At 36.6% G+C, this 21,549-nt stretch overlaps 1 protein-coding gene and 1 pseudogene across 1 annotated transcript; both read right to left on the minus strand.

Moving 5' to 3' along the window:
* Positions 1-897: 897 nt before the first annotated feature.
* LOC121753766 lies at positions 898-4,032 on the minus strand (annotated as a pseudogene).
* A 9,543-nt stretch (positions 4,033-13,575) lies between these two features.
* LOC121755959 (mitochondrial proton/calcium exchanger protein-like) lies at positions 13,576-21,344 on the minus strand. The gene is made up of 15 exons (XM_042151409.1): positions 21,227-21,344; positions 18,963-19,604; positions 18,564-18,876; positions 17,317-17,463; positions 17,142-17,230; positions 16,961-17,053; positions 16,410-16,536; positions 16,061-16,125; positions 15,782-15,956; positions 15,483-15,677; positions 15,353-15,400; positions 14,821-14,967; positions 14,551-14,633; positions 14,089-14,204; positions 13,576-13,930 (listed from the first exon to the last, which is right to left on the minus strand). Exons 2-15 carry the CDS (start codon positions 19,547-19,549, stop codon positions 13,848-13,850), a joined length of 2,268 nt encoding a protein of 755 aa, XP_042007343.1. The 5' UTR covers positions 19,550-19,604; positions 21,227-21,344; the 3' UTR covers positions 13,576-13,847.
* Positions 21,345-21,549: the final 205 nt, after the last annotated feature.

The following is a 21,549-nucleotide window of genomic DNA, read 5'->3' on the forward strand; positions in this document are numbered from 1 at the left end:
CAAAAATAAGACTAGGTAATTAACCATGGCCCATATAGTCCCTGTTAATCCCTAAATCTCTACATTAAAACATCGAATTTCACATCTCCATAATTTCACAAATTCTATGCTTGCACCACCGCAGTTCCTTATCAGAAAACAGCTGTGCAGAGAAGGTTTGCGCCTGCATTTATTTCTATAATTTTGCACATGCAAGCTTTATCTGTACATATTTCTTGGCTTCTATTTAGTTCCAACCCAACTTTACTACGATTTTGTTGATGGTTGTGCATTTTTATACTCCCTCCATAGTGTTCTCTAATCTTTACTTCTTTTACTTTACTGTTTCTCCACTTTAACCATTTATTATTATTTTTATAAAACGAGTGCAGAAAAGTCAACGTGATTCCTAATGTGGAATGGAGAGGGAGTAACATTTTACCTCCTTGATCATGTTATCTAACTTGAAATGTGAAGTGCGGGATGTTGCACTAGGCTTAGCAGGAGTGGAGGTGGAAATGCACCGCCGCCACCAGAAGAGAAAAAGGATCCCAATGTGACTGGTTTGGCGGCAAAAGTTGTTGCAAGCAAGAAGAGGAAAAAAGCCATGAAAGACACTATTGCTAAGCTTAGATATAAAGGAAGGGTCATTCAGGATACACCTCAATAGGGCATGTTTACCAGAATTAGCTTGCCTACCTGATTCTGTTCATTGCCAGAAGCTCACCTGACTCTAGGTGAACATGGTAGCATAAGCAAATGAAATGTAAGGGGGAAGAATAACAGCACATAATGGCGCAAACTTCTCATTGCCAATCTCTTTTACCTACATTAACAATTGCTGGTATTGATATATCACAAAGTTCTGACCTGCAACGTGCCGTTCTTAAAATAAGTAACATAAATGGGAGAGTCATATGCGGAAACATTTTGCAACATCATTCAAGACATGTACTTGAATAACAGAATCTTGTGTTAGGAGTGATAAAACAAATGTAGTATATCTTGATCAAATATATCAGCCTTTCAGGCTTCCAAAAAATCTAGAAAGGGGCAAGGGGCCATCAGCCTCTTTATCTGCTTTGCTCGAGTGCTTTGATCTTGATCTTGAGCTTTTCCTTTTCCCCTTCTTCCTTCTCCTCGATCTTTTTGCTGCTCTTTCGTCATCGTCAGTGCTTGATGTTTCCGATGAACTTGAACTAGAATCTGACGATCTTCGTGAATGCTACAACCAATCCAAGTGTTTTGAGTATTCAGTTTGTTAATAATGCACGTATATACCAAATGATGCAGTTTGTAACTCGAATATTAATAATGCATGTATACCTAATGATGCTGTAATTTAAAACTAGAATATTCAAATTGTTCAGTATCTCATCAGGTGTAAATGAATATATGGGAGAGGAAAATCACCTATTACTGTAAACTTTCCAAAATACCCAGCAAAACTCACATACTCCATATGATATAACAGGGGCAGGGGTGGATGAATTAAGTTGAGGGGACAAAAAGAAATGTACAAAAAAAATTGGGGGCTAAATAAATAAGAACACATTTATCTAAAGCCCCCTACAATGCCTAAGAAAGATCCACCCTTGCGAATAACCAAAGTTGTTTATGTTGATATAAGGCTACCGACATCAGCTATAGGCTATATGTACTATGAAAACATTAATTTCTAATAATTTTTCATGTTATAAACTATGCGAGAAGGCATTTTGGAAAAACTTAGCAGTTAAAAGGTTTATGTACCTTCCGCTTCTTGCTGCTATGCTTTCTCGAATCTCTCTCCTTTTTATCTGAAAGAAGTCAAGAACACTCAATAATCAATAATCACTAATGTCATAAAGCTAGAGGACAAAATTACCCAATTTATTACCCTTTTTGTGGCTGCTTTTGCTGCTTGAGTAGTTACTCCCGCGAGCAAGTTTACATGCCCGTTCAGCATCCAGCTGAGCTCTATACTCTATCATCATCCTGTCTTTATCTGCTTCCAATTCTCCTTTTTTCAACGCTTCTTCCTAATAATTGCAGCATTAGATCTAGGCACATACAGTCGACAAATAAATAAAACTTGGTAGAAATGAAATTTTAGTCTCAGCAAGAAATCAAGGAAAAGTGGTAGAGCTTTAAATTACACAATATGTGGTAGAGTGAATACTGCAACTAGCAGTAGAAGAGTCCCAGCATTAAAGACACATGATGTGATAGTACTTTGATCTAAATCTTACCATCTTATAGATTGTTTATAGTCTGTCATGTAAATGATGTTACGAACATCTCATTTGCTAAAGATAGTTACACATCATGGATTTTCAATAAAACATGGAGTAGTAATTAATTTGCTTTAACCTAAATTTTCAAGTTAGTCATAAATATTCATAACTTAGATCTCCGATTTCTCCCAAATCTATCAAAGCAGCCACAATTAGTCCTGAGATAAGTTTATCCCTCCCATCAGCAATCATCCTAAAATAATAGATCTCCCGCTCAATAAAGCATCCAAAATAATTACCAAAACCGCCTCACCTCTAATTTACAATAGGGATTACAGCTAAAAGAAGCCATTTTGTCAAGATTGCAAGTTTACAACTACTACAATGACAATCAGCTGCAAAAATAGTTTTAAATTTATTATGATTGCTCCCAATCCTCTACTACTAGGTTAACATAAATTCAAATGTAATTTTTTTATCACACCTCATGTTCGAAAGGCGTGTCACCTTGCACCTAAAGCTTCCAAGCCTTTGCACCTTGGTGCAGTTAGCACCTTAAATTACTATGGTGTCAAAGCATGCTATCCGATGCTAATATATGGAACAGTCTATTACGGTCCCTTTCAATTAGACTATCCCATCCAATAAGTTTAAGGTAACCCAAAATGGAACATGTTTGCTATCACTCGCCCAAAATTTTCCTCTAGTTACATTGTTTCTATTACTCACCCACAATATTGATGCTTCAAGATGTTATTAGCAATATGCCAAAGACAAAAGGAGGAACATCAGGTCAAAAAACTAATATGAGACGAACAGAGTATAACAAAAAAATGCCAGGAGAATGCATAAAGATTGTAGAAAAGACATGAAAAGAAAGCTGAAAAGTGCATAGCTTGTTAGCTCACCTTCTGTTTCTTTTATACTCCTCCCACGTAACTGTATGCGAAGTTTTGAGACTTGCCAAACGAGCAGCATGCCACTCTGGTGAATGAAATGAACTATCAACCTGAAATTTTTCTCATCAGATATATTTCCAACACACACACTCACAGGTGAAAAGATAACACAGTTGAAATAAATTTTTGTCACAAGCTTCTTCATAATGCAATTCTAAGTAGTATGCGTATCTGTTCTAAACAACAGCAAGATTTAAGTGAAGCAGTTTTCTTTTACACAACTATATGGAACAGAAAGCATGTCTTTTATTGAATGAAAAAACTGAAGAACTATATCTCCACATTAAACCACTAGATTCCATAGGTAAAAAAGGTTTATAGACACCCAATTGAAGCCTGCACGCTTTGAAGATTGTAACTGAACAACAAACAACTTGAACAGAAGCAATGAGGGAAATCTCAAAATGAAGTAAAAATCTCAAGATTGTGACTACACAGCTCCCTCCCCCAATCGTGCTCCAAATACCTAATTCGAGAAAAAACTAGTACCACTAATTTCTTAATTTTAATACTGTTCATCAGTTCCAATCATTTCAACCTAATTAAAAGTTTTCTGCTAAAACCGACAAATTCATAAAGGTTCCAATTCAGATTCCTCATAAGGACAAATCACCGACACATATCAATTCGTTCATCAACAAAACAAAGGTAATAGATAGTGAAGCAGTAAGGAAGGGTAGGAGGGAACGAACCAAGCCATCCTCAGCCTCTTCAGGCCCGGCTGAGCTCGAGCCGAGCCGGCCTCTCTGCATAGCTTTGTAGGCTTGATTTTTCCCCATTTTCTTTGTGCATGAATTTTTGTGTATTTTTGCGAGATTTATTCACTCTATACATATATGAAGGGGGAAAGATCGACGGGAGAGGGAAAACTAATTCGGATTTTGAAACCTTGATGGGTTATTTAGATGGTCGTTCGGTTGCCATAACTAATATTATTAGACTATCCATCTAGAATTAAGTTGTGGGATGATTTTAATTGGAGGGGAGGCTATGACTAATTATCATGAGACTAGGGCTGATAATTTGGTCATCGGTTAGTCGGTTAACCGATGACCGAACCGAACACCTCGGTTCTCGGTTAACCGAGAACCGCCCCATCTCGGTTATCGGTTAATTTCGGTTCCCATCTTCAAGTGTTGATCGGTGATCGGTTAGAACCGATAACCGAACGGTGTGACCGAATTTAGGACCGAAAAACCGATTAAATACCAAAAACGCAATGTAGCGCAAGTGGTGGCTAGGCTGGGAATTTTTCGTATGAAATGTCCAGGGATCGATCCCTATGAACTGCAAAAACTTTTTTTTAATTCGGTTCCGGTTCGGTAATTGGAACCGAACCGACCCTATTCGGTTAGGAACCGAACCGAACCGAGGCCAATTCGGTTTCGGTTCCGGTGCTTCAATTTCGGTTCCTTTTGATTTCGGTTAATCGGGTATTCGGTTCGGTTAGAACCGAACCGACCGAATACCCTGCGCTACATGAGACTATCCATCTAGGCTTGAAGGGTTCAATCTTATGAACCAAACATGATACATATTTAATTATGCGATTTAATCTTGCCAAACGAAAACCTTACTGTATTCAATCTATTTATGTATCTTAATTGTAATTAAAATATTGAAAAACATGGAGTAGTATTTATACATTTGAGTCTTTTATTTTTTGTCACAAATAATATATTTTGAGTCAAAGTTACCAATTCGGTAAAAAAAACTTGACGATCAATATTAATTCGATTAACCAATTAATAGCTCGATTAACCTATTAATATTAATTCGATTGACCTAATAATAACTAATTAGGCTAATTAGATTCAAAATTAATTCATTAATTTGTTCAACCACGTTTGACCGTTAAGTTTTTAATGAAATTGTTAATTTTGGACCATAACGTATTATTAGGGTTCAAAAGATAAAAGACATAATGTATAGGACTAAAAAATTTTTAGGACATAGTAGTGGACAATTTTGGCCTTTAGTATAATATTGGACAAATTTTTTACTACCCCCATCTCCACAAGAATATGCACTTTCTAATTTTAGAAACTTTTTTTTATCTTTAATGAAGTGTGACTCATTCTCCACTAACAATATTATAAGTAATTTTTCTTTTTACTTCTCTCTTACTTTATCAATCATGCATTAAAACTCATGCCTAACCAAAAGGGAATCTTTTTGTAGGGCGGAGAGTGTTTTTCAGTAGATCTTCATACTATTTCCTCCGTCCCTAAAAATTTGTCACATTTCATTTTCTGCACTTATTTTAGAAAAATGATAGTAATAAATAGTTAAAGTGGAGAGATTATAAAGTAAGAGAAAGAATAATGTGGAGAAGACTCTCAACTACGTTATTCTCTCACTTACTTTACCCTCTTTCCACTTTAGCTATTTATTACTCTCTTTGTCCCTGAAAATTTGTCACATTTTATTTTCTGCTCTTATTTTGAAAAAATAATAATAAATAGTTAAAGTGGAGAGAGGGTAAAATAAGAGAGAAAATAATGTAGATAAGAGTCTTCTCTATATTATTCTCTCTCTTACTTTACTTTTTCTTTACTTTAGCTATTTATTATCATTTTTCCAAAACGATTGCAGGAAATGAAATGTGGCAAATTTTCAGGGACGAAGGGAGTATCATTTTTCTAAAACGAGTGCGAAGAATGAAATCTGACAAATTTTCGGAGACGGAGGGAGTAATATTTTTTATTTTATTAGATCCTTTTAAAAAATTTTGTTTCATCATATACTTTTACTAATGCATTTTTATTTAAAAATTTCTTTGATCAAATATTTATTTAACAAATTTTATAATTTAATTTATTTTTTGTTAATTAAATAAGTCATTGGCACTGATAAAATATTAGAGATTGATCGATAAGAACAAGAACTAGAGAGAAAGTAGAAAGTGGGGTTTTGGGAGAAAAATGTAGAATCCTTTTATTGCTTCAAGAATGTGACGAACAATGAATTAAATCCTAACAACTCTACATCTACTATCTATATACATCAGTAAATGAGTGAAGTGATCGAGGCTTCACTTCTACAGCAGTTACAACAACCGAGCTCAACCGAGAGCTCAACAACTATTACTAACGGCTAGTAGCCGTTTGGAACTTAACTACTTTTTGAGTCTTGCACTTCTTGATTTGGTGTAATGCATCTCCACACTAATCTCCCATGTACATGCGCTGCTTCTTCATCCATCTTCTATAACAATCTCCACCTTAGATGATGAAGCAACACTCAAAACACCATCTGATGCATACTCACCAATCTGCAGCAATATCTAAACTTTTTCTTGCTCAAAGGCTTTGTCAACATGTCTGCGGGATTGTGAGCTGTGTCTATCTTCACCAGCTTCACTCTCCCGCTTTCCACTTCATCACGTATAAAATGCAGCCTAACATCGATGTGTTTGCTGCGCTCATGGAACATCTGGTGCTTGGCTAAACATAGTGCTCCATTATTGTCACAATGTATAGTGACTCCAGCGTGGATAAAGCTACTATTTCCCTTCTTTCACTGCTGAAGTTAGTGCTATATATTCAGCTTCAGTGGTGGATAAAGCTACTACATTCTGTAAACTCAACTTCTAACATATAGCAGCACCAAACAAAGTGAATATGTAGCCAGTTTGCGATCTTCTTGTATCAATGCTCGCGGCATAATCTGAGTCGCAATAACCTTGCAAAGCTTCTTCCTCAGCTCCACCTTGATCAGTAAACAAAATTCCCAGGTTACTAGCACTTCCCAAATACCTCAATTTCCACTTGAGAGCACTCCAGTGCTATCTGCCATGTTGCCATAAAACGACTTGTTGCACTTATAGCATGAGCCATGTCGGGTCTTGTGCATATCATCAGGTACATCACACTCCCAATGATGTTTGAATATGGAATTACATCACCTTTAGCTGCCTGCTCCTTTGACAGTTTGAAGTGCATAGGCATTGGAGTTGAAGTAATCTTCATGTTGTCAACTCTAAACTTTTTCAATACTTTCTGAATATACTCAGACTGAAACAACCATAGCTTCTTCTGACTTCTCTATCTGACTATATCCATCCCGAGTATCCTCCTTGCACTACCAAGATCCTTCATTTCAAATACTGTCATGAGCTGCTCATTTACCTTCTTGATCTCCATTGAATCTGCCTTAGATATGAGCATATCATCCACATAGAGGAGAAGGTAGATTGGAGTCTTGTTCTTTTGTCTCTTGACGAATACACAACTGTCATACAATGATCTGGCAAATCCCAAATTGGCCAAGCTTTCTCCAAACTTGAGATACCACTGCCGGCTGCTTTGCTTAAGGCCATACAAACTTTTCTTGAGCAAACACACTTTCTCTTCTGACCCAGGGACCTCGAAGCCTTGTGGCTGACCCATGTAAATTGTCTCTTCAAGTTCCCCATTCAAGAAAGCAGTCTTTACATCCAACTGCTCCAAATCCCAGTTTCTCTTTGCTGCTACTGCCATAAGCACTCTAATGGAATTGTGCTTCACAACTGGAGAGTAGACTTCATTAAAGTCTATCACTTCTTCCTGGTTGAAGCCTTTAGCAACGAGCCTAGCCTTAAATCTGACCTTCTCTGCAGTTGCTGTCTCAATTTTCTTTTTGAACACCCACTTGCATCCAATAACTTTTCTGAGCTCAGCCTTGTCAACCAATATCCATGTTTTATTGTTGATTAGGGACTCAATCTCTTCCTTCATAGCTTGAAGCCACTGACTCTTCTCTGGTCCATTCACAGCTTCATGATAGGAATTAGGTTCTGATGTCTCTAGCTGTTCTGCCACACTTAGAGCATAATAGAGCATTTCATAATCATTGAACCGGGCTGGTGCTCTCACAACTCTTCTAGGCCTGTCCCTTGCAATCTGATGCTCTGGTATGGTTACATGCTGGTCATTTACACTAGTGTTTTGACCCTCTGAAGCTCCACCTGCTTCCACTTCTTCCATATTCATATCATCAGATGGAGCACCAGCATCTTTGAGAGTGAAATGAGCTGTATCTTCATGAATTTTTTCTGGAGCCTTCTTCACTAGAAATGGCATATCATCTTCAATGAAAGCAACATCCCTGCTAATAACTGTCTTGTGATTCTGGGGCTCAATACACCAGAGCATATACCCATTCACTCCCTTTGGATAGCCTAGCATGATGCATTTCAAGGCCCTTGCACTAAGCTTTCCCTGCTTCAAGTGAGCAAATGCCTTACACCCAAAAGGCTTTAGCCTTGAGTAATCTGATTTTGACCCATACCATTTTTCATCTGGGATGGACCCTTTTATGGCTGAAGAGGGATACTTGTTGATGAGATAGGTCGCAGTAGTCACTGCTTCTCCCCAGAATTCTTTACCCAGACCAGAGGATGATAGAAGACATCTCACCCTCTCAAGGAGAGTTCGGTTGAGTCTTTCTGCCACCCCATTTTGTTGGGGATTGGCTGACACTGTCTTGTGCCTTCTAATGCCTTTGTCCTTACAAAAACCATCAAAATCTTTGGACAAATACTCCAGCCTGTTGTATGTCCTCAACACCTTAGGAAAAGAACCCCTTTCAGTCTGCATTTCTGTGCACCAGCTCTTAAAGGTTCCAAAAGCCTCTGACTTCTCCTTCAAGATGAACACCCATACTTTCCTAGAGAAGTCATCTATGATGGACATGTAATATCTCCCTCCACCAAGGCTCTTGACAGGAGATGAGCCCCAAAGATCCGAATGAACATAATCTAGAGGTGAAGTAGAAGTATGTGCACCTGCTGGATATGGCAGTTTCTTTGATTTTTCAAGTAAGCAATCCTCACACTTCATCATTTTTTCTTGATTGCTTGCCTCTATCACCCCCTTCTTTATCATCTCCTTCAATGTGCCTTCTGTTGGATGTCCCAATTTTAAATGCCAGCATTGAGATCCGCATGAACAACAGCATGGGATTCGCTAGTAACTACTACAGCATCCAAGTAATACAGACTGTCTTTCCTGTGGGCAATCATTTTGATTTGTTGTCCCTTGCATACTTTCATTTCTCCACCCTCAGAAAGAAAGCTGAACCTCTTCCTTTCAAGAGTTCCAAGTGATACAAGATTCCTTTTAACCTCAGGAATGTAGCTGACATCAGTGAGGATCTTCACAGATCCATCATTTAATGTGAGCTTTATACTCCCATTGCCTCTGATGCTGCAAGCTTTGTTGTTGCCTAGGAGAACTGTTCATTCACATTCTTTCATCTCAGAAAACCAGTCCAGATTTGGACATATATGGAATGAGCACCCGGAGTCCATAATCCATGATCCTTGCTCAATCTTATCATCAACATTCAGTACCTCAGTAGGCTCCTCACCTTCACCGCTGACAAGATTCGTATGAGGCTTAGATTCTGCAGCCATCTTCTTCTTCCAGCCATAGCAATCTTTCTTTAAATGGCCAGGCTTCTTGCACCAATAGAAAGATCTTGTCTCCTTGGATCCAGAGGCTTGAGGTCTAGGCTCCTCGAACCTTTTTTTGAACTTCTTCTTATTCCATTTCTTGATATTGAGAGATTCAGTCTGAGGTTCTGATTTCCTCGTGCCATTATTCTGCAACTCTTTGGCCATGAGTGCAGAATAAACCTCATTGTAGGTTATAATTGTGTCTCTCCCATAGAGAATCGCATCTCTCAACTGATCATAGGAACTGGGCAAGGCATTCAAGACCAGAATCGCCTTGTCCTCATCTTTCATCTTCACATCCACTGCCTCCAGATCATCTACAGCCTTGCAAAAGTCCTCTAGCTGCTCAACTATCGATCTATCTTGAGAGAAGCTGTAAGAGTAAAGCCTCCTTTTCATGTATAAGCGATTGGCCAGAGACTTTGCAAGGTAAAATTCATCGAGCTTCTTCAAGATACCCAAAGCCGTATTCTCCCCTTGAACCTCTCTCAATACTTTGTCTCCTAAACACAGAATGACTGCACTATGAGCCTTCATCTGCATCTCATCGAACTTAGCCTGTGTTTTCTCATCCAACGCAGGAGCCTTCGCCTTCCCATCTGATTCAGTCGAAGTCAGAACCGACGCAAGGCCCTGCTGAACAAGAACTGCCCTCATCTTCATCTTCCACAAGCCGTAGTCATTCTTGCCCGAGAACTTCTCCGCCTCGAGCCTAGCTGCCATTCTTCAAACTCTTGATTGATCAATAGCGTTTCCCACAGACGGCGCCAATTGATGAAATATTAAAGATTGATCGACAAGAACAAGAACTAGAGAGAAAATAGAAAGTAGGATTTTTGGGAGAAAAATGTAGAATCTTTTAATGCTTTTGAATGTGATGAAAATGAACTAACTCTTTTAGAACTCTACATCAGCTATCTATATACATCAGTAAACTAATGAAGTGATCGAGACTTCACTTCTACAGCAGTTACAACAATCGAGCTCAACCGAGAGCTCAACAGCTATTACTAACGGCTAGTAGCCGTTTGGAACTTAACTACTTTTTGAGTCTTGCACTTCTTGATTTGGTGTAATGCATCTCCACGTTAATCTCCCATGTACATGCGCTGCTTCTTCATCCATCTTCTATAACAGGCACCAACCGTGTGTTTGTATCTGGGATAATGCAACCGTGAGTATATGTTAATTTTGCTCAGAAATTTGGGTACACACAGTAGATAAATAGCCGAACATATATCAGCTCGGAAGAATAACAATAAATAAATTAATATCAAGAAGATTAAAAAAAAACACACACACACAACACGACCTGCTAAAATCTAGCAAAGCAAAAATGGGCACAAAACACAATCAAACAATCAGGAAAATTACATCATCACTCGTAGCATGCTTCATATATGAACATTATCTGATAATGAAATTAAACAGTGTTATCGACAGAATAAGCGTAGGCCGCCATTAAAAAATTACCGACATGTTATATTAGTAACACTCTTTCCGATGTAAAAATAGGAATTACCAACAACATTTTTCGTCAGTAAAGTTATTTTGAAATACTTCTCAAGATAATGCATGTTTTTAATATAAAAAAGGATTTAAACTATTTTCATTTGTTAAATAATAATTAGTATTACACACCACATTATCTTGAGGAAATATTCACTAGTCAGGCATACCATGGTGGCAATATGAGGTGGTGTGCCCCACCAATACTTATTTGACATGTGGACCTCAAAATTGACTCACATTTTGCATATGGAAACTTCCCAAATAAGATTTAAACTAATATTTAATATTCTAATATTAACATATTCCATCTTGTTGTGTTTAAGTCTTTTTCTAATAAATTATAAAATTAGTATCTAATCTTACAACAATTTTATAATTATGTCAATAAATCAAATTAGATGATTTTTAATATTTTATGAATTTAATATGCAATATTTTATTAAAATCATAATCATATCTCTCAATCGATATTGATATCACATTTTCCTTTTTTTTCTTCAACTTTTCTTATCATATTCATTATTATTTATATAATTTGAATTAATAATTCGTTAAAATTTAATTAAATCATATCTCAATTTCACCGGATATTAATTGTATGGAGAGGGGTCAAACTCATTTATGGGTTTTTTATTTGAAAGATGGAATAGGGATATAATTCAATTAAAAATAATAATAAATATTTAATATTAAGACAAGAAAAAGTGAGGAGAAAAAAATAATGGACAAATGTGATACTAATATCATGACATAATTAAGATTTTAATGAAATATTGTATATTAAATTTGTAAAGCATTAAAAATCATCTAATTTGATTTAAGGACTTAATTATAAAATTATTGTAAGTTTGAATATCATTTTATAATTATTAGATATTAAAATATTAGTATTAGAAAAAAGACTCAAATATGACAAGATGGAACATGTTAATACTAGTAGTTTAAATCTAAATTGGGAAGTTTCCATATGCAAAATGTGAGTCAATTTTGCTAGAAGTATTGGTGGGGCATATCACCTCATATTGCCATGGTATGTCTAGACTAGGGAATATTTTCTCCATTATCTTACCATCATATCTAGATTATTAAAATTTTTACTCCAATTAGGGGAGATTGGAGGTCATATTTAATAGCCAAACTCACTATAAAATTTAATTAGACTATACACTCACATGAATATATTTATCCTATAAATTATATCAATCTCATAAAACTAGTCATTCTTTTACTATTTTGATTGATTCAATTAAATTAGTCTATTTTTAGTTTTGGTTACTTTTTTAATCTGATGAGGAGTTTTTTTTTTCTCTTATTCTAGTACTAATTATTTACACCATTTGTCCAATATTAAATAGCATCCCTTTTTTCGGTCCAAGGATAAATATTTTATTTCATTTTTATCATTTTGACACGTAAACCTCATATTCCACTATTTATTCTACCTATTTTTTACTATTATAAAATTAATATAAAAAAATATGACTTACCTTTCTATCACTTTCTTAAAAAATGAAGGTAGTACATTGGTACACATTGTTACAAAACAAAAACTGAAAAATTCTGAAATTCGAACCACGTATATAAACAAGAAAGTGGATAAGGCAAAACGAAGGCAGTATACATTCCAAGACAACAATATTAAACCATCGTTTTTGTGTTTTGAAGATAAGACCAAGTTTATAAAATAAATATCTCTTGAGTTATGAAGACACGTGGGAGACGGTCGCATACCAGGTACCAGCCCAAGGTGGTGTCGACTCATGTTTTTCTCAAACAAAACGACAATCATTTACTATAAAATTGATAAAATTATTCATCATCTTTTATTTCGCCGTTGGATAATTGAATTAGAATACTTGAAAACGACTGACTGCCCTCTGTTTTAATCCTCTGGTTTGTTCCGTATTTAATTAATTGGAACAAACAACTCAACATATATATGTATATATATATAGTGTTGAAAGTGATCTGTAGTGATAGCAAGCAAGCAAGCATGATACTGGTGGCAATAGTAGCGGAGCTGCTGGAGGAGTACACGGTGGTGGTGGCGCGTGTGCTGGAGCACGTGCTGCAAGACGCGCCGCTGCCGTTTCCACGCCGGGTTCGTTTCCTCATTCTTCGTAATCTGCCTTTCGCTTCTCCGCCGTCTCTCCCATTCCGCCTTCAACACACATAGCTAATATTCACTTTTCTATTGTCTATATTTGTTGTGTTGCTGTGTACACTTTTCTTCTTCTTAATAAACATAGCTAGCTAGTCTAGTAGTTGAGAGTTGAAGTGAGGCTTCTTTTCTAACGTAATTTGTATTCGAAAGATGACACCTCTTGTTTGTAGCCATGGGTCATATGAAAGAACAAGAGTGATCTCTCATCAATGGATAAAAAAAGTGATGTCTCTCCACTCCCAAATCACCAATGATCTGTTACTTGAGTTTCAGTAGAGAAGAGACATTCTTCCACCCAAAACGTTATAAAATGAAAATAAATGGATTTTATAAGATGGGATTCTCTGTATCAAATTTTCTACCAGTAAACATTATTTTCACACTAGTAATCAGACCTCTTATATCATACTACTACAAAAGCTCGTAGATCACTTTTCCTGCTCAAACACACAAAAGGATCTTTCAACAAGGTTATACCATGTCTTTAGCACTTGTGCAGGAATGGGAATAAGTGTTGGAATGCGACTAGAACCTTCTGCCACCAAGATCAGCAAGTCTAGCAAAAGGCAAAATTATCCCTACATTTCCTCGGAATCAGCTGAGTTGCCACCATCTATACGACTGCCCAATCTCACTATATCTTCAACAAGTATCTTTCCATCTGAAGAAAAGAGCATAACAAGTAAATAAGAAATAAACCAACCAGCGCTCTCAAAGTGGTATTGTGGAAGGCAGCAAGATCAGCAGATTGAATGTGTGCAAAATGTATGTTTTAGGGACATCATCTGACGTGTGAACATTGAGCTTATGACAACTAACCTGCATCTTTAGAAAGACTGCTGATCAATTCTTGCACCCCCTCTCTGCCTAATGTGTTCTTCAAATATGTAGCAGCTGCTGCAACTTCCTCAGGAGTCACTTTTCCGTCATAATCTCTGCAAGGATCACCATGGCCATGGGGAACTTTATCAACACAACTTATATACCATAAATTTTTTTAGAGTATGTTATACAGTTAGATCCATACAAGACCAGACATCTCAACGCTTGATTCTCGGCACCCGAATTCGGAGCCCTATATTAACATCATAGATAATGTGACACTATATGTCAACACTCTAAAACAAGATGAGAACATTCAATTGTGACGAAAGGACTTATTATTTCATAAGGCTGGACAGGAAAAAGTAGCAACCTTTTGTCGAAAAGCCATAGTTGATACTGAAACCATGATCTAATTGAAGGAAAGCATAATAACTAACAAAATAGCTCATGGATTACCTGTCAAGTATTCGCCATTGATCACCAATTTTTGCATCAACGTCATCAATTTCTTTCTCAAGCTTTTGAAGCATATCCTCAACCTAGACAAAATTGGCAAGTTTACAAACATGCATTATTTTAGGTGCACGGATATTTAAAAATGATTCATTCACCCCAGTCCTAGCATATTCCTTATATAGTGCTGCCAGTTTTTTTCATTTTGTTACTCCCTCAGCCTAGGCATGAGGCCATCCATTACTTCTTATGGACTGCTAGGGAGAGACATACCTTATCAACAAGAGCAGATGAAACATTGTTCTGTTCAGGAACTTCAGCATCATCCTTGCTTTCATCCCGAGCAGCTTTATATGCCATCTTTGCCTGCTCTTCGCCATCTGTTCCATCTCTATCCACCATGCTATTGTATAGCTTAATCTGAGAAGATGAAGAAACCATCGATGTTTTGCATACAAGTTTAGTTGAAGTTGAAAACATGAAAGAAAAACGTTACGTTTCCAAGTGGCCTATATGGATTTTAAAATTTGAGAATTGAATATAATGAATGATTCAGAAGAATAATTGAAGTTCTATATAATGAATGCAGAATTTTAAAGCCAATTCCGGAAGTAAAATTGCACAAAATAAAGCAATTACTTGAAAAGACAGATTTATCGCCTTTCCAGGCAACAAGGCACAAATCATAAAAGGTGTCATAATGGTTAAGAGTTGGTAAAAGAATGAAGCCAGCTAAATATTTTGTTCATCGCCAAAAGTCAACCAATTAATATTCAACTGTAGCTGAATGGGAAGTCAAAAATACCTCACTATTCACAAGCCTCAGGAACTCTTCACGCTCCCTGCTCACTGACTGCAATAATAAAATAAAGTATAAATGTGGAAGGAGTATACATTTATCCTCAAGAAACTCACACAAGAAATTTCTTAATTACCGATGCAGAAGCCAAAACAGCTAATGCGCGACTAAGTTGACAAAGCTGTTCTTGTTTATCCAGAGCTCTAGCTCTAGCTTGCTCTTGTGCTTCTCTTGCCATCGGATTGCTCATCTCTTTCAAAGCAACATCAACTTCCGCATCAGCAGATTCATTTTTCCTGACTAATTCTTCTTCCTGTTTCTCTTCCTCCTCCTATAGCCCCATAAATGAACGGGAAAAAGGGGGTACATAAGATCAAGAATTTTACAGTTTCAGGAGAAAATGTTAATAGGAGCAAAAGTAAACAAATGATCAACCTTGATAAGTTCCTCCTGCATTTCAAGGTAGTCCAGCTTCCTCCTCCTTTCTGCAAGAGAATCTTCAGATGGCAATGACGTAACACCCACAGTATCCACAACCTCATCTGGAAGTGAGGACAAAGTAGCTTGAACTGCTTCCTCTGGCCTCATCCTTCCGGTCACAGTGAAGGCTCTGCGAACAACATTAGCAGATGTATCAAAATTCTACAGCTGTGCAAGGATGTATAATGATAATTTTCAAAGCAGATAGTGAACAATCTAGGTGAGAAATTTAACCTGGAAAGAATTAAAAGTGAGGATGGAACAGAGTGATTCAGAGACAAATCTAGCCAATCTCGCAACTGAAAAGAGAGAGGTTAGTGGATGTAGGTCACACCAATATATGTCCTATCGCTGGCATATCTTTCATCAGCATACAAATTTCTAATACAGTATTCACCAATTATAGTAGTTCACTCTTGAGTTGTAGTCTGTGTTAAACATTTCCATCCAAGACATTGTCAGAGTTCATGCTCAAGCAATATAACTAATCATCTCATGCAATTCATGATATGTAAGGTTGCCACCCAGAAACCCTATAAACACTGATAACAATTAAGTGATATAATTTTTTTGTGATACAGACCTGTTGACGCATTTCCTCCACTGAAAACTCCCCAAGCATACCCCTCTCTCTACAATCTTCACGAAGCTCTGCCTCTGATAGAGATTCTACGCCCTCTGCTTGGATCATTATGTCATCTTTTTTTATGCTAAAAAGAGAACCCAAACAGACTTTAATAAGTATATATTAACATATAATACAGTTTGATTTAAATTTTTTGAAGTCGGCTAACTGAGTAAAACAACAGATAATATTTCAAAGACCAAACTATAGCATAAAAGTTGATATCACCCACTAACAGAAGAAAGAATACAAAAGGTTGGGAGTATCAGGATTTATTTCAAGAGAATGTGCGGAAATGTCAGTACTATCATAGAAAATATCATGTCAAAGACAGCAGTTGCATAGTCAACGCAAGTTACGCTCATACAACACTCAACAGTTATAATTAAGTGATAATACAATTATAGTTAAGTGATACTACAGTGGCCTAAGCTGCAAAAATTGTGCAATCTCTAATAGCAAAAAGTCTATGTATCAAACAATTAACACAGGAAGGGGAAATAGCACACCTCTGCAATCTCTTCCGAAGCATATACCGCAAATAAGCATCGGTCCCGATAGGGCTCACTCCCATATACTTGCACATATTAACTAAACGAGGCCTGTCGAAAAGAAAATTGTACCAAATAGATTAATAACATATTCAACAGAATGGCAATGAGACACAATCATAATCTTGAGAATGCAAACCTGCTGATATTATCTAGAGTGAGTTCATCATTGAACAACTTAGCAAATCCTAGAATTTCATCATTTGAGACGCGAGCACCAGTTCTAATCTGTATAGAAAACATTAAATTTCATTGAAATTGGTGACTCAGGAGACTCTCTCTTTTTACTTATGATAATGATAATGTTCACTGACCCTGTTCAGAAACCCATCAAGATCTTCAGCTGTTCTCTTAACTTCTCCACTCCTTGAAGTTTGGACTTCTTTTGCCATTTCTTTGACAGTCTCTTGGAGAAACTTGGCATATTCTATTTTGGCTTTCAACCTTCTTTTTAGTGCTTCCTGCAAGTATAACATTCAAGATGAAGATTGCTTCTAGAAATATAACCAAACAAAGACAGAACACTCAGCAAATATCTGCAAGAGAGTGCATGGAAACATACTAGTGATGATGATGATGTCACAAAATCTTACTTTCAGCAGAAACAGAGTTATAAAGTGCTCATGACATGTAAATCATCATTAACCACTGGAAAGTATCTGGATTGAAACAAACAATTAATTACATTATTAATTAAAAGATTTCATTTGATTTGACCACGAAGTGCTTCTCAGTTGATAAGCGTAAGACATTTCCATCCAAAACCAGTAGGTCGGGGGTTTGAGTCAGTGCTCCAGAATGTATATAAAAGTTGGGACAATAAGAAATACTCTTGAATACAAAAGACATCGTGTATTAGTTGCAGGTAAAGGTTGATGATATACACAATGTTTGTTCTTGCTAGTGGCTGAAACACGAATATTGAATTGAGCCCATGAGTATACATTGGGGAAGACAAAAGTCTTGCCCCCAAATATTAAAATTGAGAATTGACTAGATAAGATAGCAAGCAGAACTGAGTAATAGATCAGACAACTGCAGGATGATAAAATAACATTAAAAGTTTGATCTCTAAGGCAACAGGTGAAAGATGTAAGATATGTAGACTTAAATGTAGGATATTTCATGCTTCCTCCGTCCTATAAAAGATGTCACACGGATGACAAGGGATTTTAGGAGGTTTTGTTCTGTGTGTTAAATGGAGAGAGAATATAATTTTTATAGTAATGTGAGAGAAATTTTTTCAAAAATGGAAATGTGACATCTTTTGCGGGGGACAAACTAAAAAGGGAAGTGAGACATCTTTTTTTGAGGGGGCATTTTGGCAAACATAGAATGTAATATGAGCTCAAAAATATCACAATAAAGCTCCAAAGAAATTTTTGAAAAATCTCTACAGCAAAAGATAAACAGATAATTAGCTATTTCCCTGATGAGAAGAAATATTTTTTGAACAGACTTTTGTGTTGTGGAAGATAAGATGTAGCCATAAAAAAATAGGGATGAAAATACACGTAATTGAACAGCATCCCAAAGACGCCAATTGCCTTCTGGTCCATACCTTTTCTTTCATCTTATCCTGGAAGGTTGAAGGTAGCATGTTAGGGAAGAGCTTGAGGAAAACAGGCAACAAAAATTCCATGAAAGGAACGATGATGAAAACAGCTACTGGGACTAGCCTAAAAACATCAGCAGTAGTTCTTGTAAGTTGTTGCCTCTCCCTTCTGGAGAGACTTCTTCCACCAGCCAATTTCATTAATAATCTCGAACTGATCCTCACGTCAGCCCCTAGAAGTTTAAATCCTAGCCAGTAATGTTTTAGTGTTGATACAAACTCACTTCTCCAGTGTACGAGTTTTTTGGCCCAGTCTTCCCTGTTTACATGATCATAGATGACACCTTTCCTCATTAGTTTAACATAAAAGTGGAGCATATAGATAGATTAAAAAGAAAATCTGACCTGCTCATGGAAGCCACGGCCCTCAGAGCTGGACCAATACCTAAAAATGTGGCCCATAGTTTCTTTAAGATCGGCTTAACAGTAATCTGAGATTCATGCAGTTTTTTAGCTTTGGCTTTGGCTTTTGCAGTACTTAGGCCCACAACAGCCTGATCACATTCTTCAGGAGAAGCTTCTTTTTTCCTTTTTGCAGTCATTTCTTCAATATCCTCATCATCATTTCTTGGGTCAGGCTGCCTTGCAGTTGCTGTTGAAGCATAACATCTAGATTGTGATATCATCCTAGCACCCATCAGGCAGTTGAAATCCAACCTTACATTCCCATATCTTAGAGCTGTAATTTCATAAGCTTTAGGACTACAGACCCCTAAGGCTACAGGATTCAGTGGTTTCTTGCACAAAGTTGAAGTCTTCTGTTTTTCTCTCAATAGATCTATGTTATGAGGATTGTGGTCTGTGATGGAGGCGTAGCTAGGAGAGCAAGATTGACCACAACCAGATGTATGGGAAGTTTGAATAGAGCGAAGGGAGAGACTCAAGTAATCTGAAAGAGTCTTTCTCCTTCTCAAAATCACTCCAGAGGCCATTATTTCCTCACTTCACCAAAATCAAAGACAGACTTCACCAACTCAATAGGCAAAGCTATGGAACAAGAAAGACAAATGAATACGAACTGAATCAGAACGTGTATCATCATATTACTTATCTGAATACGATATAATATAAATAACAGGACAAGGAAAATAAGAAGTCAATTTTATGTTTGAAATCTGAGACTTGACCATGGTTATCAAGTATATTGGAACCATTTCTTGCAACCATGAAGCAGTTAAACACCAATAGTAGTAGCCAGAACTTCCAATAGAAATTACATTTGCATAACAAATCTAATCGGCCCTACTTAATATATTAAATAAACCACTTCTACAATTTTAAATAATTCCAAGGTAGATCCCAAATGCAAGTAGGGACCGCGCTCTAAGAAACGTGGCGGTCAATCGGTATAGTTATGTGGGAGAGAAACATTAGTAATTTTGGTATTTTGATTCCTTAGGCAGAGGATAGCTATAAAGTAAGCTACTTCTATAGTCTTTCTATAACTTTCAACAGCATATCTGACAGTCAAAAGCAAACCTAACCAATTAGGAATGTCAAGGATTTTTTTCTGTTTATTATAACCAATTCGGTTATAATTATATAGGTAATTAATTATTGAACAAGATCAAAACATAATCAGGTAACAAGCACCTATCTAAAGAAGTGAATTTTGTTTACAAAGGTCATGATAGATTAGACTATAAGAAATTATTCAATCCTTTATTTAAAAAGAATTTTCGTGGTACTCATGTCAGTCAAACAAAAGGTACGAGGTTATATTTCATTCCCATCTAGTACTAATTAAGATTTCACTTGCAAGGTTTCAAAAGTAATTACTTGTACCCTGGGGAGCATACTAGAGTTGAATAAAATTATATATTTTCCTTCTCAAGTGGCCTTAAAAAAGACAATTGATGAACCATTCAACAAGATTGACTGCATAAACTTAAGTTGCTGGTAACAGTCAATTGCCTTGCACAATACTCCATCTCTCTCAAGGCAGTGAAGAAGCAATCAGATTCATCTGCTTATAGATATTGCAGGGGCGTGACTTGCTTATATACTTTGCTGGATTCATACACCCCATAGAGCATCTATTAGGTGAGGAACGAAATCCAACCTTTGTTAATTAGTTAAATAAAGCACTATCTCTGCCATATAGAAACTACCAAAACAACAAAAAGAAACTAGCTAGTGCATCTAGAGAGAGTCAGAAAGAATTACAGAACATACAAACACCTCTGCTATATGTGCACATATATGCCTAGAAATCCCCTTGGCACATCGACAAACCTAGAGTCAATAAACTATTAAACAAAAAAAAAACAGAACAGAACAGGAGCGTATATACAACAAAATTCGACTGATACAGAGCTGCAATCATGGAGTTGGAAGATGAAACATTTTGCAGAAACAATCAGTAAAGAAGCCAAATCAAAATATAAACAAAAAAACAAAGAAAATGAACTTAATTGAAACCATCGACCATCTAACCTCCAGAGCCAAAAAAAAACCCCAATCGTAAGCAATCGACGAACAACTTCTTAAAATGAAAAAAAATTATTAAAAAAAGAAAGAAATTCAGTTTTCCAGCACATTAGGTGCTCTTATGCGAATGTCTTATTTGTGTGTGAGAAAATGTAGGGAGGGAGAGAGAGGTTACTCACAGATTGTTAGGAAAGCAGCAAGAAAATGATGAACGAATGTGGAGAAGAAATCGACAGGGTTTGGACAATTATGAATTAAATAGAAAGTGATGAAGCAATTGATCAGGAGGGGTTTGGGGAGGTTTTGGAAGGGAATGGGGAATGCGTACTTTGCTTATATGCCAAATTTGTTCAATATTACATTTGAGTCATCCCATTTTTCACACATATCATTTCTATCCTCATATGTATGCTAAAATTGAAATTCAACCCCAAAGGTTGTAACTCTCTCCCATCCACAACCATGTCGCTAAAAATTGTTCCTATCACATACACTATTTTAT

Source organism: Salvia splendens, chromosome 11 (genome assembly GCF_004379255.2).
Source record: "Salvia splendens isolate huo1 chromosome 11, SspV2, whole genome shotgun sequence".
Classification (NCBI taxonomy): Eukaryota; Viridiplantae; Streptophyta; class Magnoliopsida; order Lamiales; family Lamiaceae; genus Salvia; species Salvia splendens.

Excerpts from the sequence above, each read along its gene's own strand:
- LOC121755959 (XM_042151409.1), bottom strand. The coding sequence starts at position 19,549 with ATGGCCTCTGGAGTGATTTTGAGAAGGAGAAAGACTCTTTCAGATTAC. Across the intron at positions 15,957-16,060 it reads TCACTTTTAATTCTTTCCAG|AGCCTTCACTGTGACCGGAA; the intron begins GTTAAATTTCTC and ends TGTTGTTCGCAG. Across the intron at positions 14,634-14,820 it reads CATCTGCTCTTGTTGATAAG|GTTGAGGATATGCTTCAAAA; the intron begins GTATGTCTCTCC and ends AATTTTGTCTAG.